The sequence below is a fragment of the Palaemon carinicauda genome, chromosome 1 (assembly GCF_036898095.1).
Source record: "Palaemon carinicauda isolate YSFRI2023 chromosome 1, ASM3689809v2, whole genome shotgun sequence".
Taxonomy (NCBI): Eukaryota; Metazoa; Arthropoda; class Malacostraca; order Decapoda; family Palaemonidae; genus Palaemon; species Palaemon carinicauda.
The window spans coordinates 66738758-66761750 of NC_090725.1; the positions used below are offsets into that span (position 1 = coordinate 66738758).

The following is a 22993-nucleotide window of genomic DNA, read 5'->3' on the forward strand; positions in this document are numbered from 1 at the left end:
GGTTCTCTTGGAGGGACAATGGAGAAGTCTCCTCCAGTTTTGCAAGGATCTGGGGAGCGTAATCAACCCGAAGTAGTCAAATCTATCCCCATCCACCGGAATGAACTACTTGGGAATGACATTAGACATCATTCGGGGAAAATTTTCCCTTCGGAGGATAAGATAAGAAACCTCAGGCACATTAGTCAGCCGTTCCTGTCAGAACACCCCAGGAGGGCGAAAGACTGGCAGAGGCTGATAGGTCACCTGGTCTCATTGGAGAACCTAGTTCCCCAAGGGAGAGTAAGGCTCAGATCCATCCAATGGAATCTCAGGAACCTCTGGTGACAGACGGATTCGCAGCAGGTGCTAATCCCAGTCCTTCCAGACACGAGACCCTCCCTAGAATGGTGGCATTGCCAGTCGAACTCACTCAAGGGGACGACCTTCGGGACCGGCCCTCCCGAGTTACTACTGTTCACAGACGCCTCCAACCAGGGATGGGGAGCCCTTCCCCTCAACGAAACGGCACGAGAGACCTGGTTGGAAGGGGAGAGGCAACTCCACACAATGTCCTGGAGTTGGAAGCAGTTCAGAAGGCGTGCCGACACTTCGCAAGTCTGCTAAAGGGGAACACCGTGGCGTGGATGTGCGACAACCCCACGGTAGTGGCATACATAAAGAAGCAGGGTACTCGTAATCGAAGGAGTTGTGCGATCTCACCATAGAGAGTCTAGATTGAGCGGAAGAAAATCAAGGGGTGATGTTAGCAAGGTTCATTCCCGGGAAGAAAAACGTTCTGGCCGACGGCCTCAGCAGAATGGGCCACATAGTAGGGACAGAATGGTCCCTTCTCCCAGGAATAGCCAAGCTCATCATTCAACGCTGGAGTTCCCCGGTGGTTGACCTCTTTGCAACAACCTCAACGCCCAACTCCCGCTCTATTGCTCCCCTGTACCAGACCCGAAAGCATCCTTAGAAGACTCTTTTCAGCACAAGTGGGACAATCTGGATGTGTACGCCTTTCCCCCTTTTCACGTTGATAAGACAAGTGCTCAGCAGAGTAAAGACGGCCCAAAACCTAAAGATGACTTTAGTAGCGCCCTGGTGGCCGGAGAGAGAGAGAGTGGTTCGCGGATCTAAAAGACCTATCGAGTCAATCGCCGTGGCCTCTGTCCGCCAGGTCAGACCTTCTGCACCAGCCTCACTTTCTCAAGCTCCACGACAGGCCACTCTCCTTACGTCTTCACGACTGAAGACTAAAGAGCGGCTCCTGAAGAAAGAAGGATATTCTTCCTCCACGGCTAAGAGAATGTCCCTATTCTTGAGAAAGTCGTCAACCGCGGTCTACCAGACAAAATGGACCTCCGTCGCGAAGTGGTGCTCTGAGAGGCACATTAGACCTCTTAAGGCCTCTGTCCCAGACATAGCAGATTTTCTGCTGTTTCTCAGGGACAAAGCAGAGATGTCAGTCCCAGCCATATAAAGGGGTTCGGGCTGCCTTAGGCCAAGTCTTCCTCCTGAAGGGCATCGACCTGGGGGCCTCGAGACACATAGCGATGCTTGTCAAAAGCTTCGAGCAGTCTTGCCCCCCTCAGGCGGGAAAGGTGCCCCAGTGGGACTTAGGCAAGGTCCGGAAGATGATGTGTCGTTCCCCCTTTGAACCCTTGAAGGATATCGTGGACAAAGATCTCGCCCTCAAGGCCGTCTTCTTGCTGGCCTTGGCGTCCGATAAGAGAGTGGGAGAGATCCATGGTTTGTCATTCGACGTCTCTCACTCCGACCAGGTATCAAAAACCTCTTCGTTTCCACAGGTGTTAATAGGAAGCAAGTTTTCATGAACACCATTTCCTTCTGGCTGAGACAAGTCATTGCTAGAACCTATGAAGAGGATAAAATGGCAGTGCCAGGCACTCCCCGGACCCATGACATCAGGGGTCTGAGCACCTCCTTGGCCTTTGAGAGAAACATGGCGGTGGGGCAGATCCTACAGGCAGGCACTTGGTCGCACCAGTCAACCTTTACTGCCCACTACCTCAAGGATTATTCAAGGAAATCCTTGGACGGGTTCTCCATTGGGACAGTCATGGCCGCCCTCCAGGCTGTGTAGCGGTAAGGCCAGAGGCTGTCCCCAACGATGAACACATTCTTCGCGACTACATCCGGAGGGAATCGTCAGAAGAATTTTTTAAGAGGTAAATCTTAGATAATAGCGTAAGGTTGCGCAGTTACCCTCACTCCCGCACTCTGATAGGCCCCCGCATTCCATAGCCCTCTAGGCACTATGTGCCGAGTCAAGTGTCAGAATAGCACTCCCGCCTCCTAAAGTATAAGTCTCCAAGAAAAGTAGTTCTCGGTAAGTATTTTGTGTTGGAACAAATCAAAAATTTTAAATAATTTTTATTTTTCCTAACATACTTACCGAGAACTACTTTCGGGTAATGGCCCTCCCTTCCGTCCCCGAGTGCCATCCTTCCATTGCCAAGTTGGGCTAAGCGACGAACTTAATGAGGACGCTGACCCAGAGAAGCAGTGACCTGCCCTAATCCTGCCCTCAGGGCGCATTCTCTGGCGGCGGGGGTAGGCCTATATAGAGAACGGAGTAGTGGGGGTAACGACGCGAAAAACCTTGGTCGAGAAAGAGAGATCACCAAGTGACTCCAAGAAAAGTAGTTCTCGGTAAGTATGTTAGGAAAAATAAAAATTATTTAAAATTTTTGATATATGTAACTACTGGGTAAGTATATTTAAAAATTTATTTTATAATAAAAAAAATACCATATTTATAAGATTACTGTATTTTGATAAGTAAGAGGTAAATATTATTTCCGTTTACATTTTTGGTAAGCGCTGACGACCTTGCTGAATACCGTCTTTCAATTTTTTTATGAGTTCAGCCTGTCTGTTCATCTATTTCTTCAGTCATATAGGTTATTGGACTTGATTGCATAAGATGAGCCTCTTTAATCCAGTATCCTGAGGTCCAACAACTCTCATTATTTTTTGGACCAGTCAACAGGGCAGCACTGTGGAGCGTGAGATTTGTGTTTACGTTGAGCCAGCAGCCAATAAAAAATTCAACGCTCCATCACTTTAGCCCTCTTTTGACTGGTCATTTGGTGGTATTGATTAGCGACAACAACACTGTAGTGGGATATCTAAACAAACCAGGAGGTACCGTATCTCTGCAGCTCTGCCGACGAGCAGTAGAGATCGTGTGGATGGTGCTCAACTTGATCACTCTTAACAGCCCGCTTCATTCCAGGCAGACAGAGCATTGTGGTGGACAAGCTGAGCAGGAGGATGCAGATCGTTAGCTCAGACTGGTTTTTGCATCCTCAGGTAGTGAGTAAGATCCTGACTATGGGGTTCACCAACAGACGACCTGTTTGCAACTAAACCAGAAACTCCCGGTATACTGTTCACCGGTGCCAGACCCAGAAGCAGGGTGTGAGGACACCTTCCAGTATCCTTGGGACAATCTCAATTTATATGCTTTTCCACCATTCTGCCTGTTAAGGAATGTTCTAAATCAAGCCCGAGCCACTCCTAACCTCAATATGACTCTAATAGCGCTAGAATGACCCCAAATAGAACAGTACCTGGACCTTCTACTGTACTCCATCTGGTAGAGACTCCGAGGAATTTGCCTCCTCTTCCAGACCTGTTGTGCCAACCACATGCCAAGATATTCCACAGTGCAGTGGAATCACTTTAGCTTTAGCATGGAGGTTATCCAGCATCTCCTCTCAGAGAAAGACTTTTTGAGATAAGTTGCGTGAGAGATATCTGGATACTTCCAGAAGCCTTCAACCTCTATATCAAACTATCTTGTGGTTGGAGCCTCTATCCCAAGACTTAGAAATTGAATTGAGAAGCGTATGGGATATACAAGTGGAAGTAGCGGCAATAAGCATAGGAGCACTCCTAACCATATTTAACTCGTTGAACGGTAATCTTGAGACTTTATGAGCCGTTAAACCAAAAAGACTCTTGCAAAAGAGCATGCTATTGGAAACAGCACATGTCGAGGGAAGTGATGGATATATAAGGGAGCTTGATGCAACCCAGAACCCCACACTATAAACCACCAGTCTCTGAAGACTGTGATTGACAAAAATATAATATAATAATAGTAATAATAGTGATAATTATGATAATAATAATAATAATGATAATAGTAATTATGATAATTATCTATCTATTTACCAAGGCATTTCCCCCACATTTGGGGGTAGTCGACATCAAACAAATGAACTAAAGGGGACCTTTCCTTTCTCCGCTCCTCCCAGCCTGACGAGGGATTCAGCCAAGTTTGGCTGGTACTGCTAAGGTGCCACAGCCCACCCTATAATAATTATAATGATGATAATGATAATAATAATAAATAATAGTAATAATAAAGATAATAATAATGATGATAATAATGATAATAATAGTAATAACGACAACAACAACAATGACAACAACGACGACAACAATGATTATAATTATAGTTATAATTATAATAATTATAATTTTAATAATGATAATTAAAATAATAGGTATGATAATGATTGTAATTATAATAATAATTATGATAATTATAAGAAATATAATTATTGTTGCCGTTGTAGTTATTATTATTATTATTATTATTATTATTATTATTATTATTTAATATTGTTGTTATTTGATATTGTTGTTATTGTTATTATTATTATTATTGTTATTATTGTTATTTATTGTTATTATTATTATTCATTTATTATTTATAATAATATTAATAATATGGAGATAAAGGTACCAACATCACAACCCATTGAAGAGTCAAAGACAGCCTCCTTGGAAAAGGAGATTGGAAAACCAAGTAACAGAGATGAGAGCTGACTTGAGTAGACTTGAAGAGATGGTAGAAATCATGCTGAAAAATGGCAAGATATGTAAGGAATTAAATGAGAAATATGATGTTCAGGAAAAGGGCCTGAACACTATAAGAGAAGATTCCAAACAAAGAATAAAGCCCAAGGCACAGAAGATCCTGAAATTTGTAAACAGGAATAAAGGATGTCAATAGAACAAACTCTTCCAAACGAACCAGCTATGTCTAATACAGGCAAACCAAAGGCGAAGACAACCATTAGGAGAACCCAGAAGTGGAACCATCCAGAACACACTGGGAAGGCATATGGAATAACTCAATACCCCACAATAAACAAATAAAATGGCCAAAGGATATAAAAAACTATGAAAATAGATTTGGGAAGCAAAGATTCTGTGATGTCGACTTAGGTTATATGAAATCAGCTAAAGAAAACTCCTAACTGGAAAACATCAGGCCCCAACGAAGTCCATAGTTACGGGCTGAAAAATTAAGGAGCTTTACATACAAGAATGGCAGAATAACTCCAGCATTGTATCTAAAACTACCGAGCACCTGAATGGATGACCACAGGTAGGACTTGTATATTTCAAAAAGACAAAATTAAAGGTAATATAGCAAGCAACTACTGACCAGTTACCAGCCTACCAATAATGTGGAAGCTACTAACAAGCATCATCAGCAAAAAGCTGTACAACTACCTAGAGGAAACAAATGCCATTTTTAGCCAACAAAAAGAATACAGAAGGAAATGCAGACGCAAAAGACATGCTACTGGTAGACAAAATGGTGAAAGAAGGAAAAGGAACCTGAGTATTAGACTACAAGAAAGCCTTTGTAGTAGCTATGATTCCCATGCCAAGAGTTCTGGAAAAGACCGAAGTTGAGTATCAACTGAAGAGAGGTGGCAGCAGAATAACCCACGTGATGTTCGTGGATGACATAAAGATGTTTAAGAAAGCTGCTAAGGAAATAGACATGCTAATCCAGATGGTAAGAATTTTATCAGAAGACATCAAAATGGAGTTTGTAATAGGAAAGTTTGCTCTAGTTAACATAAAGAAGGGAAAAGTAACAAGGACGGATGGGATAAAGCTGCCAGATGGAAATGTCATCAAGGATATAGACGAAGCTGGCTATAAATACTTCAGGTTAATAGAAGAAGAAGCAATAAAACACCAAGAGATAAAGGAAAAGATTAGGAGAGAATACATGCATAGAATCAAAGCTATAATGAAGTCAAAGCTTGACTGGAAATATGGTAAAGGCTATAAACACCTGAGCAATGCCAGTAATCAAGCACAACAATAACTTTTGATTCTTCACAGCTTTTGTCTTTTCAGTCTTATTTCTGAAAACACAATTGTTGGTGGGTTTTTCTTTTTTCATTGGCATGAGCTATTCTCCTTAATTGAGATTCATGCAATGATGTAAATTATTTATATTTATATTGTGTAACAAACAAGTATACTTTTTAAAAATCTTTTTAAACTACAAACTCATCATTTATAGTGATTGGCCACCTCCTAACACCACTTGCTTTATGTAACCATATATTAGATTTGAAGTTTTTACTTTTATAGAAATGGAAGTTTGAAGGCCGGTACACTGGTGCCATGTATCCGGAAATTAATCTTCTGAATGATATTCAGGAAGGAAATGTATAGTAATCCCAAAAAGTTATGATCAAGGTTAGACATAATTGATGAAATTATAGAGCGGAAGTAATTTTTTATCTAAAAAACTAAAGTTTTATAATGAAAATGTATTTTTGATTTTACTGTGTAAAGCTTTTTTATCCTCATTTTGTATTTTTCAGTGGTTGATGACTGAAGCCCTCCCAGACAATCCAAAAATTCAAGAAGTAGATTGTAAATATATCTTTAAACCTGCCTTGGCAGTTCGAGATAGAAAGACAATGCTGAAACTCCTTCGCCATCATGATATGAAAGGGTTTGGTGGAGTATTATTGGATGACATTCAAGAGTCACTTCCTCACTGTGACAAAATTATGAAGGTTTGTAGAATCACTGTTATGTAGCTGTGAATTTTATTACTTTTTTATATTTTTAAAGAAATTTTTATGCTAAAAGAAAAGATTGGACTAGAAGAGCAGGGAAAGTCTTTCAGTAATTGTATTAAAAAAAAAAGGGGGATGCACTAAAGTTTGGAAATTTAAGAGGAATGAGACTTTAGTAGCATATGAAAATATTAGAAAGGGAGCTTGAAAACAATATATAATGTTAATTGGACTAAATGTCTGAAAGACATGACAAAAGTATTTACAATGTGGGAATTGAAAGATTTTATAGCATATATGCAGATCTGATAAAGGTATTCGGAAGGTCAAGAAAAGTAATTAAAATGGAATTAGAAAGGTTGTGAAATGTATTGTATGTCAAATGTAACGTATGTCAAAGGTGCTTAGGATTGTGAAATGTACTTGAAGTAAAGATTTTAGATACCAAAAATATAACTTAAAAACAAGAAACTAGGGAAAATAGAAGACTTGAGAATCTTTTTGTGATAGATAGGCTGGTCTTAGAAGAGCTAGAACATTTCTGTTATATTGGATATGTGGAAGGATTATGAAGTAAGAATCGAGAGAGTAGTAAGAAATAATAAAAACATCACAATGGAAATGGAGAGAGATTGTTAGACTACTGATTAATAAGAGCAGATATATTTTCCTTTCTCAAAAGATAGTAGTCTTCTTAAAATTTGGCTGCCAAATCTCAGTGGAAAGATTATTTGACCCTTACGAATGTTTTATCTGACAGATGAAATAAAAAGCATATGCCTTTCTCTCTGGGTATTCAATTTCTCACAATGCCACATGGGAATAGAAAGGAAGCCTGGTTCCTGACCAACTTTCTCAGTTTTCCATTGGTCCTTCGCTATCTTTCAGCTTCTTAATCTTCTACGTAGATAAGATTATAATCCAGGCTAATCAAGAATGTGGAGTTTGATTTTATATATTTCTTCTGGAAAAGTAAGCTGTAAATTCAAGTAGGAAGCTCGAGTGCTAGATTAAAGATGTATAAAGTCTAACTTGTGTAAGTTCATTAGTAAGGTAATAGTGTGTAGCTGTGAAATAAAATTTTATTCATATATGGGGTATTATGATAATTTTTGAAGTTTTATTTAACTTGGAGGAATATCTAAAATTTCTGTATTTTTTTATTGCCTTTATACTAGTGCAAGTTTGCAAAGTGAAAGTGTTATAATTCATATGAAAAATATCCGTCATTCAAGAAGTGATAAAAAGTGAAATGGTAGCATACTAAGTACTTCAAAGCGAAAAGTACTGTAAGAAAATGTTTATATTCTTTTACTGCTAAGAAGTTTGTACACTTAGTCATTCAACACTTTATTTTACAGCAACTCGAAAAAGATATTCTTCGCATTACACGACAAACTGATAAAAAGCAAATCATATTCTATCATGACAAAGGAATACAGTTTCCAGTTGAAAAAGAATTTCAGAATCTTTGGAGGAATACTTCGGTTGACGGCCTTCAAGATGACAATATAGAGGAATACCTTAATAAACAAGTAAGATGTTTACCTTTACAGTTATTGTATATCATAGTTGTGTAATGTTGCTGCTGAAATGTAGGTTATCAGTTATCTGTAGATGAATTTTCATGAAAATTTAGGTTTAGGTAAGTTTACCTTATTAATAATAGGTGGCAAGTAGGCTTAAGGTATCACCCATCTGTTGAAATACTATCACTGAGGACTTATTGGATCATTTAAGGATTGGTCAGCCAGTTTAAGTTTTGATCCTGCTGCTCTAGGTACAATGTTATTGTTGGCCTACATGTACACCAAATAATCTGGGATATTTATTATAGATTTTCCTCACTCGCCTGACTAGACTAAGCATACTGCACCGTTATATTTATACTAGATAGGGTAGCTACTGTGACACTTCAGTGGCTACTTTAAGGTTGTTTTCCTCTCTAAGTATGGCTTTTTTCTTTGCCCACGTCTACCGAACAGCCTGGTGTATTTCTTGGACATTTCCTCCTTCCCCACTTCTTTAACATGAAGCATGCTACACCTTACATTTTCACTGGAGGTAGCTACTGAAACTGTTCATTGTTAATTTTCCCATGTGGTAAGGGGTGCGTACTATTACTAGAGACTACCTATGGTAAGCAACTCTTCTGGGAGAAGGAAGTTTCAAATTCAAAACTGTTCTCTTATCTATGATAAAGCCGCAGACTTTGTACTTTTGCTTTCTACTGTCTTTGATTAGAATCATCTTCCTTGAAAGCACAATCACGCACACTTTTGTCAATTTGTTCTTCTTTTTTTATATATATTGTTGGACAGGCTTAATAAAAGGAAAATGGATACCTGGTGTTCTATTGGGAGGCTCTCTTTTCCTTATTTTTTTTGTTCGTCTTTTCATCATCAAAATTAATGCTACTGTCTCTTTCCGTATATACACTAGCCATGTTTAATTAATAATAATATTGTTACAATCATAACTCAAAGTTCATAGGGGTTAGGTAACAGACCAATGCCAAAAATGGGTTCCACAGGGTAAGAGGACTCCTCACTACGGTAAAGAACTGACCGGTCGCTTAAGTGCTATTTTACACCCTAGATAACTCGCTACCATTGTTTTCCTTTAATTTATTCACTGTACTGTAGTGTATATCACTGTACTGTTGTTGTACAGTGCAGTACTGTACAAACTACTTTTACACCGTTTTCTTAAACTCTTAAATCATCGCCAACATTAAATAAATTACTACAAAATTTCACTCTTCTTTTTACAGTCCCAAATCCTTGTGATTTAAGTTGAGTAATACCTCGGTTTACTAGTAACTTTGATTACGAACAAATCAAGATATGAGCATACAAATTCAAATTGGATTATGAGCATTGCATTGATCTGTAAGTAAAAAATTAGGTGGGATCATGAGGTGTCCTTTAAGTAATCAGGCCTCAAATGTTTAATTTTCACAATTTGGTGAATATACACTGGTGAGAATAGAGCTTCGAATAGTGTCAAGTGTCCGAGACTGATACAGTAGTTGTCTCCAACAATCCCATGGAAGAGGGATATTAATTTGGTAAATGGTAATTGCATGTAGTCTACCCGACAGATACTTATGAACTGCAAGAGGCTGATATATGGCAATAGATTGTATAAGACCCCTAGCAGTACACAGAGTTTAAGCTTCCTACCTTAACCTCTCAACTATTACTTCATAGTCTCATAGTATAAATTATTGGGTTCCCCCTTTCACATTGGTGCTGAATGGCCTCTCTGGGTCTAATGCTGAGCCAAATCTAATATAGATTTAATCCAATTATTTGTATCTATAGAACATTAGTTTTTAAGAATTATTTTTGACATTTCTTTATTTCTAGGGTATCAAATCTATGCAAGATACTGGACCTAAAGTGAAGCCTATCAGAAGGAAAGTCAAGAAGAGTAGACAGCGAGCGACTAAAATCTCGGACAATGAGCATATGCAACATGTGCTGCAAGATTATGATGCTGTATGATCATTGCAGCGTTAAGCCATAAAATTTACATATTTATATTTTTGCACAACATTCAGTTTAATGATTGCTTAGAAATACTGTAAATTAAACATTTTTATAACTTCAGCAGCTGGCTTTCTTTGCCCAATTTTAGTCCAAAATACAGTAGACTGAAGGTATTTTTCTTTAATATAGAAGCTCTCAAAAATATTACTGGGTGGAATCTAATCCACTTGTCATTGTTTTTCAAAGAAGATTACTATTTTTTTTTTAAAATTCATTACTATATCGCTTGTTTTAATGCCATAAAGATATTAGATTGCTTTTTATGTTTATGAATAAATTATTAGTTTAATGAACTTTAATTTTTTTCAGGTTGATATTGATTCCATCCTTATTTAATAAGCAAATTTCAACATCCATTATCCACAATAATTTATTTGTGGTCCTTTTAAAAAGGCATGCACTGAAATCAGTGGGAATGTTCATCCCATGAAAACTATGAAATACACTTTATATGGTGGAACCTTGGTTTACGAATGTAATTAGTTCTGAAAGCTCACTGGCAAATTAGAATACTCATAAACTAAAACTTTTTCCATTACGATATAAAAGGAAATTCCCTTGATGCGTTATACATGTCCTTATATAGACATATACACCAATTTTTAAAGGATTTTAATACTAATTATGGAATAATTTATAACCCCCTTTGCTATCAGAAATTAATGCAATGAATTCACAATGAAAAATAGAAATACAATAGAATAATTTAATTGGCATGAAAATTAGATGAAAAAGTTATATATGGCAACGCTCCCTCCCAGTCTCATGCAAAGCCATAAAAATCATTCGTTTCATGTCTCATGCTCGAGTTATGGAGTAGGTACTTCCTGTTGTCTGAGTATTTATGGATGACTGGGTTGAGGTCCCCCTGTTCATGGAGCATCCAGTCTAGGTGCACTGGGAAGAGATTAAAGAGGTCTGATTGTTAAATTGTTTGTTTTTAGGGAAACCGTGCAAAGGCCAGATGCAATGAATCGTGGGTGGTTGGAAAATGTTAGGCTGCACGCAGCAGTCCTATCTGCAAGGTATAGAAACTTCATTTAAAAAATGGGGATTTTTGTATGGCAAAATATTGAAGCCCCAATAATGCAGGTCTGACTGTATGAAATGATTAAAATTATGTTCATGGTAATTAACCCTTTTACCCCCAGGCGTTTTCTTTCTCAAGCACATTTTGCAATATAATTTTTTCAAATTGCTCTAACAGCCTTCATTTTTGTCATAGAGGTCAGGTTGGTCTCATTCTTTTGGAAAATGCCTGAAGTTCCTCATAAAGTTATTAAAAATATGCAAACAATGTAAATAGCCATTTTTTGCAAGGACGTACCGATACGTCCATGGGGTTGAAAGGGATAATGGTAGACCTGTCCATGATTGCATAAATTTAATGAACTGGTTGATGTACGTAGCATAGTAACATTTCTAATAATTCTCTATGCATATCTTCTGTTAGCTCTCAAACAGTTATGTTTTTTATTCACCATCTTTTTTTCCTATGACTGATCTGCTGGCTCAAATTTCGAGTTGCAAGTGACATGAAGAGTAATGGCAGAGTAATGCAAGACATCCAAGATCATATTCTTCCTTTAAACCAACAGGCTAGTACCCTTTCTCACCACTAGGAAACAACCACTTCTGGTCGAGACATCCTGTTTACCTTTCCATGGTTTTTTATATTTTTTACTCACCTGTGAAGTTTGCTTCCTAATAACAATTACTATTCAGAATTATTAAACTTTTCGTGGCATATTCACAGCTGAAAAGACTAAGAAAATTGGATGGTGATTTGGACTTGCAGTTCTTTTCCAGCAGGGACTAGATTGACTGTCTTTCAACTGACCTGCCCTTGCATTAATGTAGCAAAGCTAAGCTAAGCACCAAATTTGCCTTTGATAACCATTGTGTGTATTAAATACACGGAAGTGAATTGTAACCAGACTAACGTGTAACAAATTTACGAATTGATCTCTCAATGAGATGAATATATGTAAATCATATAACCACCTTAGCTAAACAGACTTAGGGAGGGTTCAGTGGATCGATCGGTTTCAGATAATCCTAGACCTAACTCGGTTGATGAGAGGTGAGTATGACTCAACAATTTCTGAGGTGGTCAGCATGTCAGGTGAGCAATGTGGAACCTAGTGTAATAGGGTCAGTGGCCTTTGAAGAATGTTAGTGTCACGTCTTGAGTGTGTAGCCTCTCAACTAGGTAAACTAACCTCTATTTTTAGCTCCCTCAGTCCTGCTCTGTGATATCACTGGATGACGAGTCAACAGAGGGAGAGAGATGTGGTACCTGGCTCGGATGTACACCATCCTAGGTTCAGCCCCGTGGAACTCTCATGTCTGCCACCTGTACTTCAGGCATACTTCTACTAGTAGATGCGAGCAACTAAGTTTTCCACCTCTACCTCCTCTGCCCCTAGAGCCCTTGCCATACAATGGCTGCTTTGGAGCTTGCTTCTTTGCGATGGACTGCTTTGAAGCCGTTGCCCCTCTATTATGCCCTTGTTGGTTGATGGGACGATCTTGGTGCTGAGGGCGTCGAGGAGTAAGGAACGCGATGTCGTTGCCTTATGGAGGAGCGACAACTCGCCTTTCAGTGTACTGCTACTGTGTCTATGTCTTCCAAATCAAACACAGAATAACCCTCCATAAACGAGTTTCGTAACTTGAGCGCTTCTCTCCTCAGTACCTGTGTACTGAATTTTGAGATAAGAATCACACCTCAAAATCCAGTTAGTCCCCTCTAGGTTATGAGCTAGGAACTCAACAGCCCTTGCTCCACAAAACAAAAAGGTGTTCATTGTTTCCAGGTTAGTTAGCAGTTTTGCCACATCTAAATTACCAATCGGATAACCAACCAAAATAGACTAAAAGTTGATCCATGAAGCAGCTTGTAAAGAAGCCTTTGCAACTCGCTTCATGCTAGCAACCTCAGCCTCCGGGTGCATCACAGGTTGTGCTGCCAACTTATTGAGAGTGAAGTTACTCGTCGGACATAATTGCCAAGTCTACCTCGTATTACTTCCTCTACAAAACCAATAAGAGAGGAACTAATGAGACAAGTGTCCCGCTCATAAGTTCGTTGCACCAGCTACCTGGGCAAAAAACTTCCTGGCTCCCTTCACCATCCTGGACCTGGGTAACTCAATATTAATCTTTCCAGTTCTGGGGGACTGAGAGACAAGGTCAAGGACTCTACCTATACCCTATGGTTGGTGGGAATAGGAAGGATTGCCAAGATCCTTAAGAAGCCTAAGACCTGCATAAATGAATGGTCTGATTCCTTTTGCTCTGAGGCTATAGACTTGAGCCATCGGCAGCCCTTCGTCCGCATGGTCGTGATTCATCCAGACCTGAACTCGCACCCAAAGTAGCCTGGGCTGGGTCAGGTTCATCAACTGAGTCCCTGGCAGGGGCTTCAGAGCTAGAGGTGAGGTTCCCTGCCTCTAGTATCAGAGGCCAAAATTGAACAGAGAATTCCCTTCTGTTGACCTGAAACCTCAGAATTTCCGAGATCCAGTCCTTCGTTAAGGTCTTCAAGTCCTTCCGCTTACCAGGCTTGGCCGAGAAACCAGCAGTGAAGAATGGTCCACTCTCCTTCCAAGAAACTCACTTTAGGACTGATGGAAGTTCCGGGAGACTAGCAGCTGGTTCGATCGTCACAGACCACCAGGAACAGCCAGTTGTAGTGTGTGAACGAACAATCTCGATCCCCTGCTGGATTTTGGATGATGGATCACTTACGGGAGGCATAACTTGCCTGCGACCTTTTCTCTTGGAAGGTTTAACTGGGATAATACCTAGCCTCTCTCTCACAGGGTCTTGGCCAGGATGGGAGGCCTCAGTCTAGGTATTGTTGATAACTAGTCTACTGCCCAGGAGGGGAAGGAGCACGAGACATGACTGGAGGAAGGGCCTGACACACGTCAAAACTCCTACACCTGGGATCCAGATGTCTGAACTTCCAGATGAACCAGACACCACAAGGGAGATGGGGATTGGCATAGCCTATGTCTTTGATGGTGGAGCTGGAACAGGACCGCTAACTGCCATTTTCACCGCCTCTACTAGCTCTCTAAACCGTGGCCTGTCCTTAACGAATAAAAGGACGGCTGCGGGAACCCCAGCAAGGAAGGTGTTTCTCTTGGCGAGTGAACCTAACTGGTGCGCAGCCCGAGAAACTAGTAGACATTTGTTAGTGCAATCCTGCATGAGGAGTTGCACACTCAGTTGGAAATGAGCAAGGCAGAGGGGATTTGTTTGAGAACGTGTTGCCATTGCTCAGGAACATCAGAATAGGCCGACTTTATCCCGTACGGAGTAAAGGACAGAAGCATTAACCTCGACAACTTATGTCTCGCAAGACTTGTTGTGCCCTAGGGACGTAGTGGCAAGAGGCAGTGACCGCAAGTGGTTGGCAAGCATCACCATCAGGGTACTGTACTCTGGAGAGAGACATGGACGAGTCCAATGCTCACTTAAAAGGGAAATTGATGGGGGAGACCACTCAGAGAGGAAGCCCTTTCGTGTCGGTGAGGGCGACCTTCCTCAAGGGGTGGAGGAATAGCACGAATGAGTTTATCCTGCTGAGGGAACTTGGTGCACTGAACAAGTAAGTTTGTTGAGTGCGCCAAGCACCTTGCTCAGATGACATGCTCATTTGGGGACTCCAAGAAGACCTTGCCAGCAACTCCTCAGGAGGGTGAGAAGTTGCAAAGGATGCTTGCTAAGGAAATTAGACACTTAAAAGGCTCTGGGCGAGAAGGGTGTGGTCAACCCCTGCGGAGACATGCGAGTTCCGCGATCTCAGCACTTCCAACAGCCATTTCTTTGGGTGGGGGACCCGAAATCCCCAAGAAAGGCCAAAATTGTCCAGGGTAAAAGGGACATCACTCTTAATCATTCGTCCTCTGAAGGAAGAGACCGAACGAGCCTGGGGGGGGAAGACGCTGGTGTAAGTAGTAAGGAATTCTTCGACCTTGAGAGAGAAAAATCCCTTTTAGACTTCTTTGGTTGACTACCAGCACTGCTCCCAGTGGGAGGATGGCTGCTCTTAACACTCCGAGCAAGGAGACGCCCGAGTGCATGAGTATCGTCTGCACCCAGGACAAATGAAATGAAGATCAGTCTCCTATGCTGACATGAAGGTGCCGCAAGAGTGCCCTTCGAAGCCATGACTAACCCGGATCTTTAGGTCTTCGTAAAACCAATTACACAAAAAAAAGAAAAAGTTAGTTTATAGCCAGTTTTAGTAAAGGTTAATGAGAGGGCCAAGATCAAGAATTGGATATACAGTCTAGCAGTGTGCGTGTGTGAGCAGGGTTGTTGTTCTACCCTGTCAGCAGGTCGTTTACCTCGCGTTAAAAGTTTATGGCTCTTTTTCCAGCGAGCTGGAACAATACTGTATATATCAATACTACAGAGCAAATGGTTTGCATTTGTGTAAGAACAGTAATTATTTCAACTTTCCTTTTGAGTTATATTTATAAATTATATTTTACCTTGTCCCTAGCATGTTTTGACGTGAAATGTAAAGTGTGTATAAAGGGTTAAGTCTACCTGGTATTTTAGTTATACTATACACTGTAGTAAATAATAGATATGGAAAATTGTTTCTTCACACATACATATATATACCAAGGCACTTCCCCCAATTTTGGGGGGGTAGCCGACATCAACAAATGAAACAAAACAAAAAGGGGACCTCTGCTCTCTACGTTCCTCCCAGCCTGACAAGGGACTCAACAGAATTCAGCAGGTACTGCTAGGGTGCCACAGCCCACCCTCCCCCATTATCCACCACAGATGAAGCTTCATAATGCTGAATCCCCTACTGCTGCTACCTCCGTGGTCATCTAAGGCACCGGAGGAAGCAGCAGGGCCTACCGGAACTGCGTCACAATCGCTCGCCATTCAGTCCTTTTCCTAGAACGTTTGCCTCTCTCACATCTATCCTCCTATCACCCAGAGCTTTCTTCACTCCATCTATCCACCCAAACCTTGGCCTTCCTCTTGTACTTCTCCCATCAATTCTTGCATTCATCACCTTCTTTAGCAGACAGCGATTTTATAATCTCTCAACAAGGCCAAACCACCTCAACACATTCATATCCACTCTCCTCTTCACACAGGAGAAAAACTTTGGTCAACAGTTCCCAGTATTTTTATAGTTCAAAAGGGCTAAACTATCAACTAGTAATAAATTTGTCTAGCAGGGAACTTTAATGAAATTTAAAAAATAAAAGTACTATGGACATATGGAATAAGGCCACATAAATTTAGTTTAATTCAGACCGATGGACATAGATTAAAAAAATATTCCTCAAGAAGAAAATTATATCGTAATAAATATTCCTCAAGGTGAAGAAAATTATATCATAAAGCAAATACATATATATTTAATGTTTTCCTTTCACTGCGACTGACTTACACGAAACTATAAGCAGACAAACACAAAGTCTCATTTTTGGGTATTCAATGATTTCATCAAAGCCCAATAAAAATAATTTGTAAGGTATGTGGCTAAAATAAAAGCCAACTTGGCTTTAAAAAATTAGTGGTTGCAAATGAGACTTTCTGTACAATAAAAATGGTATCACAAAAAAGGTTTGCTTGGCTCAATATCTTGAGGCAAATTCTCAACATTACACATGAATAAATTTACAAGTTGTTGTGTAAGGAAATATACAGGTTTTATAAAAAGAAATCTCACTTTGTTTATCTGGAATATTTTCAGATCTATTATAAACCATCAGCCAAAGCCAGTTACTGTGTAGTAAAAATATTTTTACATAAAGGGTTTCCTAAAGATGTAATGCATATGAAATAAAATTAACTGTAAACAAAGCTTATCACTATAGAAGTGTATATACATAACTCATTATTCAATTAATACCATAAAGAAATTCTATTAACTGTTTTCACGTGAGACTGCACCCCGCCATTTGTAAATAGTTCAAAATATGAGCTTGTATTTCTTGATTAGTCTGTGCAAGACGAGGTTGTACTGTCCCTGGATGAACCTGAGAGAGCTGGAAGAGTCGTTGTGCCAAGTATATCCTTGCATTTTCTACCTGACCCTTCAAAGGATCCATATCACTTCGAGCTGCATGCACTAATCGTGCTGAGGAACCTTGATAGGCAGGAATATCTTCAACTTCAATGAAATGTTCTCCTGAGGGCAAAGCATCATCCTCAGGACATTCAAGCAATTTAATTAGTGTTTCCAACAAGGCATTCCAGTGCGAAGAATATGTACCCGAGAAAACAACACTCTCGCTTATGATATTACTTAGCCCTACAGCACATAACTTTCGCTCAATTTCTCCATTGACTTTTTGTAAATCTGGAATTATCAACCTTTCTATTACCATTCCAAACATTCCAACTTGAAGGCTGTCAATGATCTGGATAAGCCTTGCTGATGACATCTGACATGTAAACAAACTGAAGAACACAAGGAGTGACTTTACGTACTTTGTGGTCTTGCTAGAAGTTAACCTTTTAAACATCAAGGAGAAGAGTTGACTCCAGTAATTTTCTAATACTTCCTTTGGCATGTGAAGTAACATACACTGAAGTAAATAAAAGCCTTCATGGTCATTTGTCTTGGAGGCATTAAGCTTATTGAAAACTCCAAGCACTGGTTCAAGTTTCCCCAACTGAACAATCTTAGTATGGGCCTTTTCAATGTATGCCTGTAATAGTCTCACCATTGGGACGACATAGCCAGGCCGTTCCCAAAGGACTGGCATGACCAAAAATGGGAGAAGTGACATATAAGCTTCAGGAACATCTACCTTTTGTCTTTCTAACAGCAGGGATATGATCTGGAAAATGTATGGAATAAGACTGTCAACTTCATTCTGTAGGATTTCTTGAAATACTGGAAACAGATTTCGATCAAACTCTCCTACAGCATTGTCCACAGTATTACAAACTGTCTTAATAACTAACGACAAAGTTTCAAACAGGAAATGGACGTAATGTGGCTTGGATGGATTTTTGGCGACCTGCTGAAGTTTGATTACAAGTTGAGGAACAATCAAACCTGCGTGTTGCATTAAGTCGTCCTCAATAATATTTGTTATTCTCATTAAAGCCTTCATGACATACTCATTTTGTTCGGATCCAGGGAGAGTTAATGCTCCTAGTAGATTAGTATACAAAATAGCAGCCATTGGGGAGACATCATTCTTTAGAACAATTGGCTGATTATTGCTTTTGAGAGAAAAGATTTTGTCTAATGCTGCAGCTGCATAACTGTGTACTACTACTGACTGAGCAGTGATAAGGCGGGCCAAGTCAGGTACAGACAACTTCACAGCATCGAAGGGAAGGGCACTCCGGAAACTGATGATATACTTGATAGCTTCTGCCTTCAGAATTGGAAGTCTGTTCACTGTAAAAAAAAATGAAAATAATGAGATTATAGAATAGATCCAACAGTGCAAATATAATTAAGAATAAATTGCTCGATTTAATACCATAATCTTTTTCACATTCTATATCGATAAATGTATGTTCACAGATTCTATCAAACCTTTCAGGCTCTATGATAGAGAAGATATTCCACAAGAATTTTATATTTATCTTTTTCGTCAGCTCAAAACTGTCACTATACTACATTATATTACTGCTACTGCAATAAACTATGAAATGAATACTGTAAATATCTTTTCATATGGACTAAAACTGACAATTTCTATAATGCCATTATTTATTATATTTTCTCCTTGTTTATGGATATTACATTCAAATAAACTTCCTGTTAGTAAGATAGGAACATAATAACAGACCCTAATTTCTAAAGGAAGTAAAAGTTTTATGCATACATACTATTATAAAAAAAATTCTTATTACTACACTCACCTGATGTTCATACAGCTTTTTCTCCACAAACTCAGTTAAACTGACAATTGCCTATAAAATTTTCCCATTTTCTTTCCATTCAATAAATACATGCCCTTGAAGGATTGGAACCTTCTAGGGGCAAGTGACAAGAAGTCCAGAACTGCCTCACCAGATACTCTTTGCCCTCCCTTGTTTCTCAGTCGCACTGGTCGTGATTATATGTGCTCAAGATTGTTTGCATAATGTGCGTTAAGATGTCTTTTCCTGGTTAGTAATTACTACATGGACTGTGTACAGGAATGGTTTCTGAGAGATCATGATCCGCATTCATTTGTGCATCATACCGAGGGCAATAGCGTAATTTAAATAACTATTGTGAAGCATGCATTTCACTCATATTAGAGTACTTTTCTATGGTTGTCGATCAAGTTCAAAGCTCAAAAAGAAATTTCTTGTTAGTTCAGGGGAAAAACCGAGTGAAGACTAGGCTAATTGATTACATCGGGGACAGCGATGATAACAACATACCTCCACCCTTACACAAGTCACAAATTTAGCTATCTTTCAATAATATCCCTCCACTCACTAAATTACACGCTCCTAAATAATCTCATAATACTTACTTGGATGGTGTGGCATATTATACGATTCCCTTAAATTTTGATAGGGTGAACAAAGTTTCGTCAAAAGTTGACTGTTTTCTTCGTGTTTCAGATGATAGCGTAATAAAACTTCTCATTCCTTAATGATATTGCTACTATCAGATTATTGGGTAATTTATGCATTTTGAAAGGACCTGCCTATGCTAACATTACAGTATAAGTAGTATATATTCTATAAATTACTTTAAAATCTTTTAATCATAACTAATAAAAATAAAAATATTATACACTAAGCCATTTCTGGCTTGCTTACCATCTTGGTTTTGCAGTTCAGGAAGAACGTGATTTTGATAAAATTCTGTGATGTTGACAAGTTCATTAATCTGTGTTGCTCCTTGCCTTGCTGTGCTTCCCTTAGCAGAAAGTGTAGTAACGAGGTACATAGCAGCTACTTTATTACGCCAACATTCATTGGGTTTTTCATTGTAGGTGGCAAGCATAGACTGGAAAATAAAGGTTATCATTATCAAACAGTCTTATCACACTACTACTGTATATAAAATTTCACTTGCTCAAATAACTGGCCTGGAGGGTCTACTATATATACATTATTTAAAGTTTGTGTCCAAAACTTTTCATTCCCTGTTCGATGCAAATGAAAAAAAATACCAGTAAAAATATTTATTCTACTAGTTATGTTGAACTAGATAATTACATTCAAGGACTGGATTAGATATTGGTGGTCAAGTAACTGTGTTAATTCAAATATAATAAAATATCTTTCTTAAAAAGTGAAAAGGCTATGGACTTCCTTTAAAGAAATAAATTATCACATCCCCAAGAAAAAAGATAAGACAAGCCAACATAATTTTTGGATCAAATAGACAATGACCTTTAGACATTACAAAATGTTAATTTCACATTAAAGTTTAGAGAATTACCAATCATGCAGAAAATACTAGAGAAACCATTTACCTCCTAAGGCAATAACCTTTAATAAATAATGGCACTGCAAAATTCTTAAAAAATACAATTACTAGCACATCACTAAATCACAACCGTGACAACTATATCTCAAAATCATACAGTCCTACACCTTTAACAATTCACTCTTAAATAGGGGACATCTAAATAATTCCACCTGATCAACTACTCAGTAGATATAGAGACGCCTAGAATCCAGGAATGGAATTGGCACCATTTACACCGACCTCACAATGGTTTGGATAACATTGATTTTAGAACTGTATAAAGAAAAACAGATGGCTGGACTCATATGAATTGAGTTAGGTAATTTCCACTCAAATCATACATAAATATCCACTAATGCAACACAATACACACTAATCTAAAACTCGTATAAGTTATCTCACAATGATCAGTATAGTCTTTAATTACTGTGCTATAAATTTAATTCATACTATGGATGAAAATGTGCAAAGCTAATTTACATCATTATTTACTGATGATTATACCCAGAGTCTCAGCCTTATCATGTTATAAAGAAAACCTGAACAGTTAAAAAAAATATATATCTACTGAGTATTGAGAAACCTGGTAATATTTAATTAGGTCAAAACAAACTTTTAATACAAAATGACTACAATACTTTCCTGGAATTCATTTGATTTTCCTTCATCAAAATAAGATATTTCCAATAAAACCTGTAACTATACTAATTTTCCCTCACATAGTACAATAACCACATTCCCATGGAGGTTAGCCTATTCATCGTTACTAGGTAGGGTGAAAGGGTAGTTTGAGCTAAATGGCAATCATAACAACAAAGCATTCTTTTACCAATGAAAAGATCATCTAAAACTGTTCCTAAATGTGTTCTGGTGCCTCTTTGTTCAAGATATATTCAAGGGGCTGAAACATGCCTGAAAGGAATAACATCATCATGCAATTGGATGTACAGTAAAACCTAAACTGCTGATTCAACTATTCCCTATTGACAACTGAATTTCAACCTGTTACATCAAAACACTTCATACTTTGGAGCACCTTCACCATATCCTCAAAATGAAAAGGGGATTCTTGACTCTAGCCTTTCCATTAGAGCTACAAGCCACTGTTTCACTAAAAATCATCCTTATGAGTAAATCTAGAACATCTGCTAAAAACACCATTTTAGATAATGTAACCAGACTTCTACAATCCTGAGGAATGAAGAAATGTTTATTGTGGTATCCATCTAATAATTGGTTGATTACAAATATATTTAAACACGTATGCTTACCTGAACATACTGACCAAATACTTGTGTCATTTTGGCCTCAAAGTGACGTGACAGAACCCTTACAAAATCAACTGCTGCTCTACGTCGAGTTTCTGAATCGGCACCTTCCAATTCTTGTGCTACCCACTGGTCTGGACTGTCTTCAAATAATTCTTCATCACAGGCTGTATAAAAAAAAATTAATTAGTTTCACATATAACAAACTGCTTCTTGAATACAAAGGTAGAGAGAGAGAGAGAGAGAGAGAGAGAGAGAGAGAGAGAGAGAGAGAGAGAGAGATGAGAGAGAGAGAGAGAGAGGAGAGAGAGAGATTTTGCCCAATCATGAATTCAAGTCTTGTGTTCAAAATATAAATTGATTATAGAATAATGTACTTTCAGTCTAGAAAAATACAAATTTAAGCTAACCTATGACGCCTTTTATAACAGATTTACAACAATTGTCAAATATTAAAAAGTCTGAAAGTAATTGTATTTTTCCAAATATACAAACCTCAGAGCCCCTTAAAACGAGTAAGCTTTTAGCGAAGCTAGAACTCGGCTTGTTAAAATTATACTGAAGAGTTTGGTAGTTATTGTTGAGTGGCTATAATTAAGCCTGGACAACCCAACAAACCACTTACCTCCCACTTTGACTTGAAGCATAACTTAAAAAACTCAGGTTGTATAGTTAGGAAAAAAAAATTATTTCAAATAATTTGTTATTGTTTCTACACGGATAAAATCTTAGCCCTTTTATAGGATACATCCTTAGGACAGAGGAAGTCCCTATAACCAATCTGGCTGGTATACTTTCCAAGGAAATGCTAAAGCACTTCGGTCCTATATAGTATACAGGAGCAAAAGTGATGACTTCTGTCAACCACCTAATGAC

At 38.7% G+C, this 22993-nt stretch overlaps 2 protein-coding genes across 3 annotated transcripts in view; one reads left to right on the top strand and one right to left on the bottom strand.

Annotated features, from left to right (window-relative positions):
- The window catches only part of TfIIEbeta (transcription factor IIEbeta), a 67757-nt gene extending 57283 nt beyond the window's left edge, over positions 1 to 10474 (top strand). For both annotated transcript variants that reach the window (XM_068374851.1, XM_068374845.1), the window contains exons 5-7: positions 6660 to 6857; positions 8222 to 8395; positions 10232 to 10474. In XM_068374851.1, coding sequence (XP_068230952.1) covers positions 6660 to 6857; positions 8222 to 8395; positions 10232 to 10369 — 510 coding nt within the window. In that variant the 3' untranslated portion in view covers positions 10370 to 10474. The remainder of the gene's footprint in view (positions 1 to 6659; positions 6858 to 8221; positions 8396 to 10231) is intronic.
- A 6327-nt stretch (positions 10475 to 16801) lies between these two features.
- Cse1 (chromosome segregation 1) overlaps positions 16802 to 22993 on the bottom strand; it is a 59361-nt gene continuing 53169 nt past the window's right edge. The window contains exons 6-8 of the mRNA XM_068381624.1: positions 22121 to 22284; positions 20192 to 20381; positions 16802 to 18824 (exon numbers count right to left, since the gene is read on the bottom strand). Coding sequence (XP_068237725.1) covers positions 17344 to 18824; positions 20192 to 20381; positions 22121 to 22284 — 1835 coding nt within the window. The 3' untranslated portion in view covers positions 16802 to 17343. The remainder of the gene's footprint in view (positions 18825 to 20191; positions 20382 to 22120; positions 22285 to 22993) is intronic.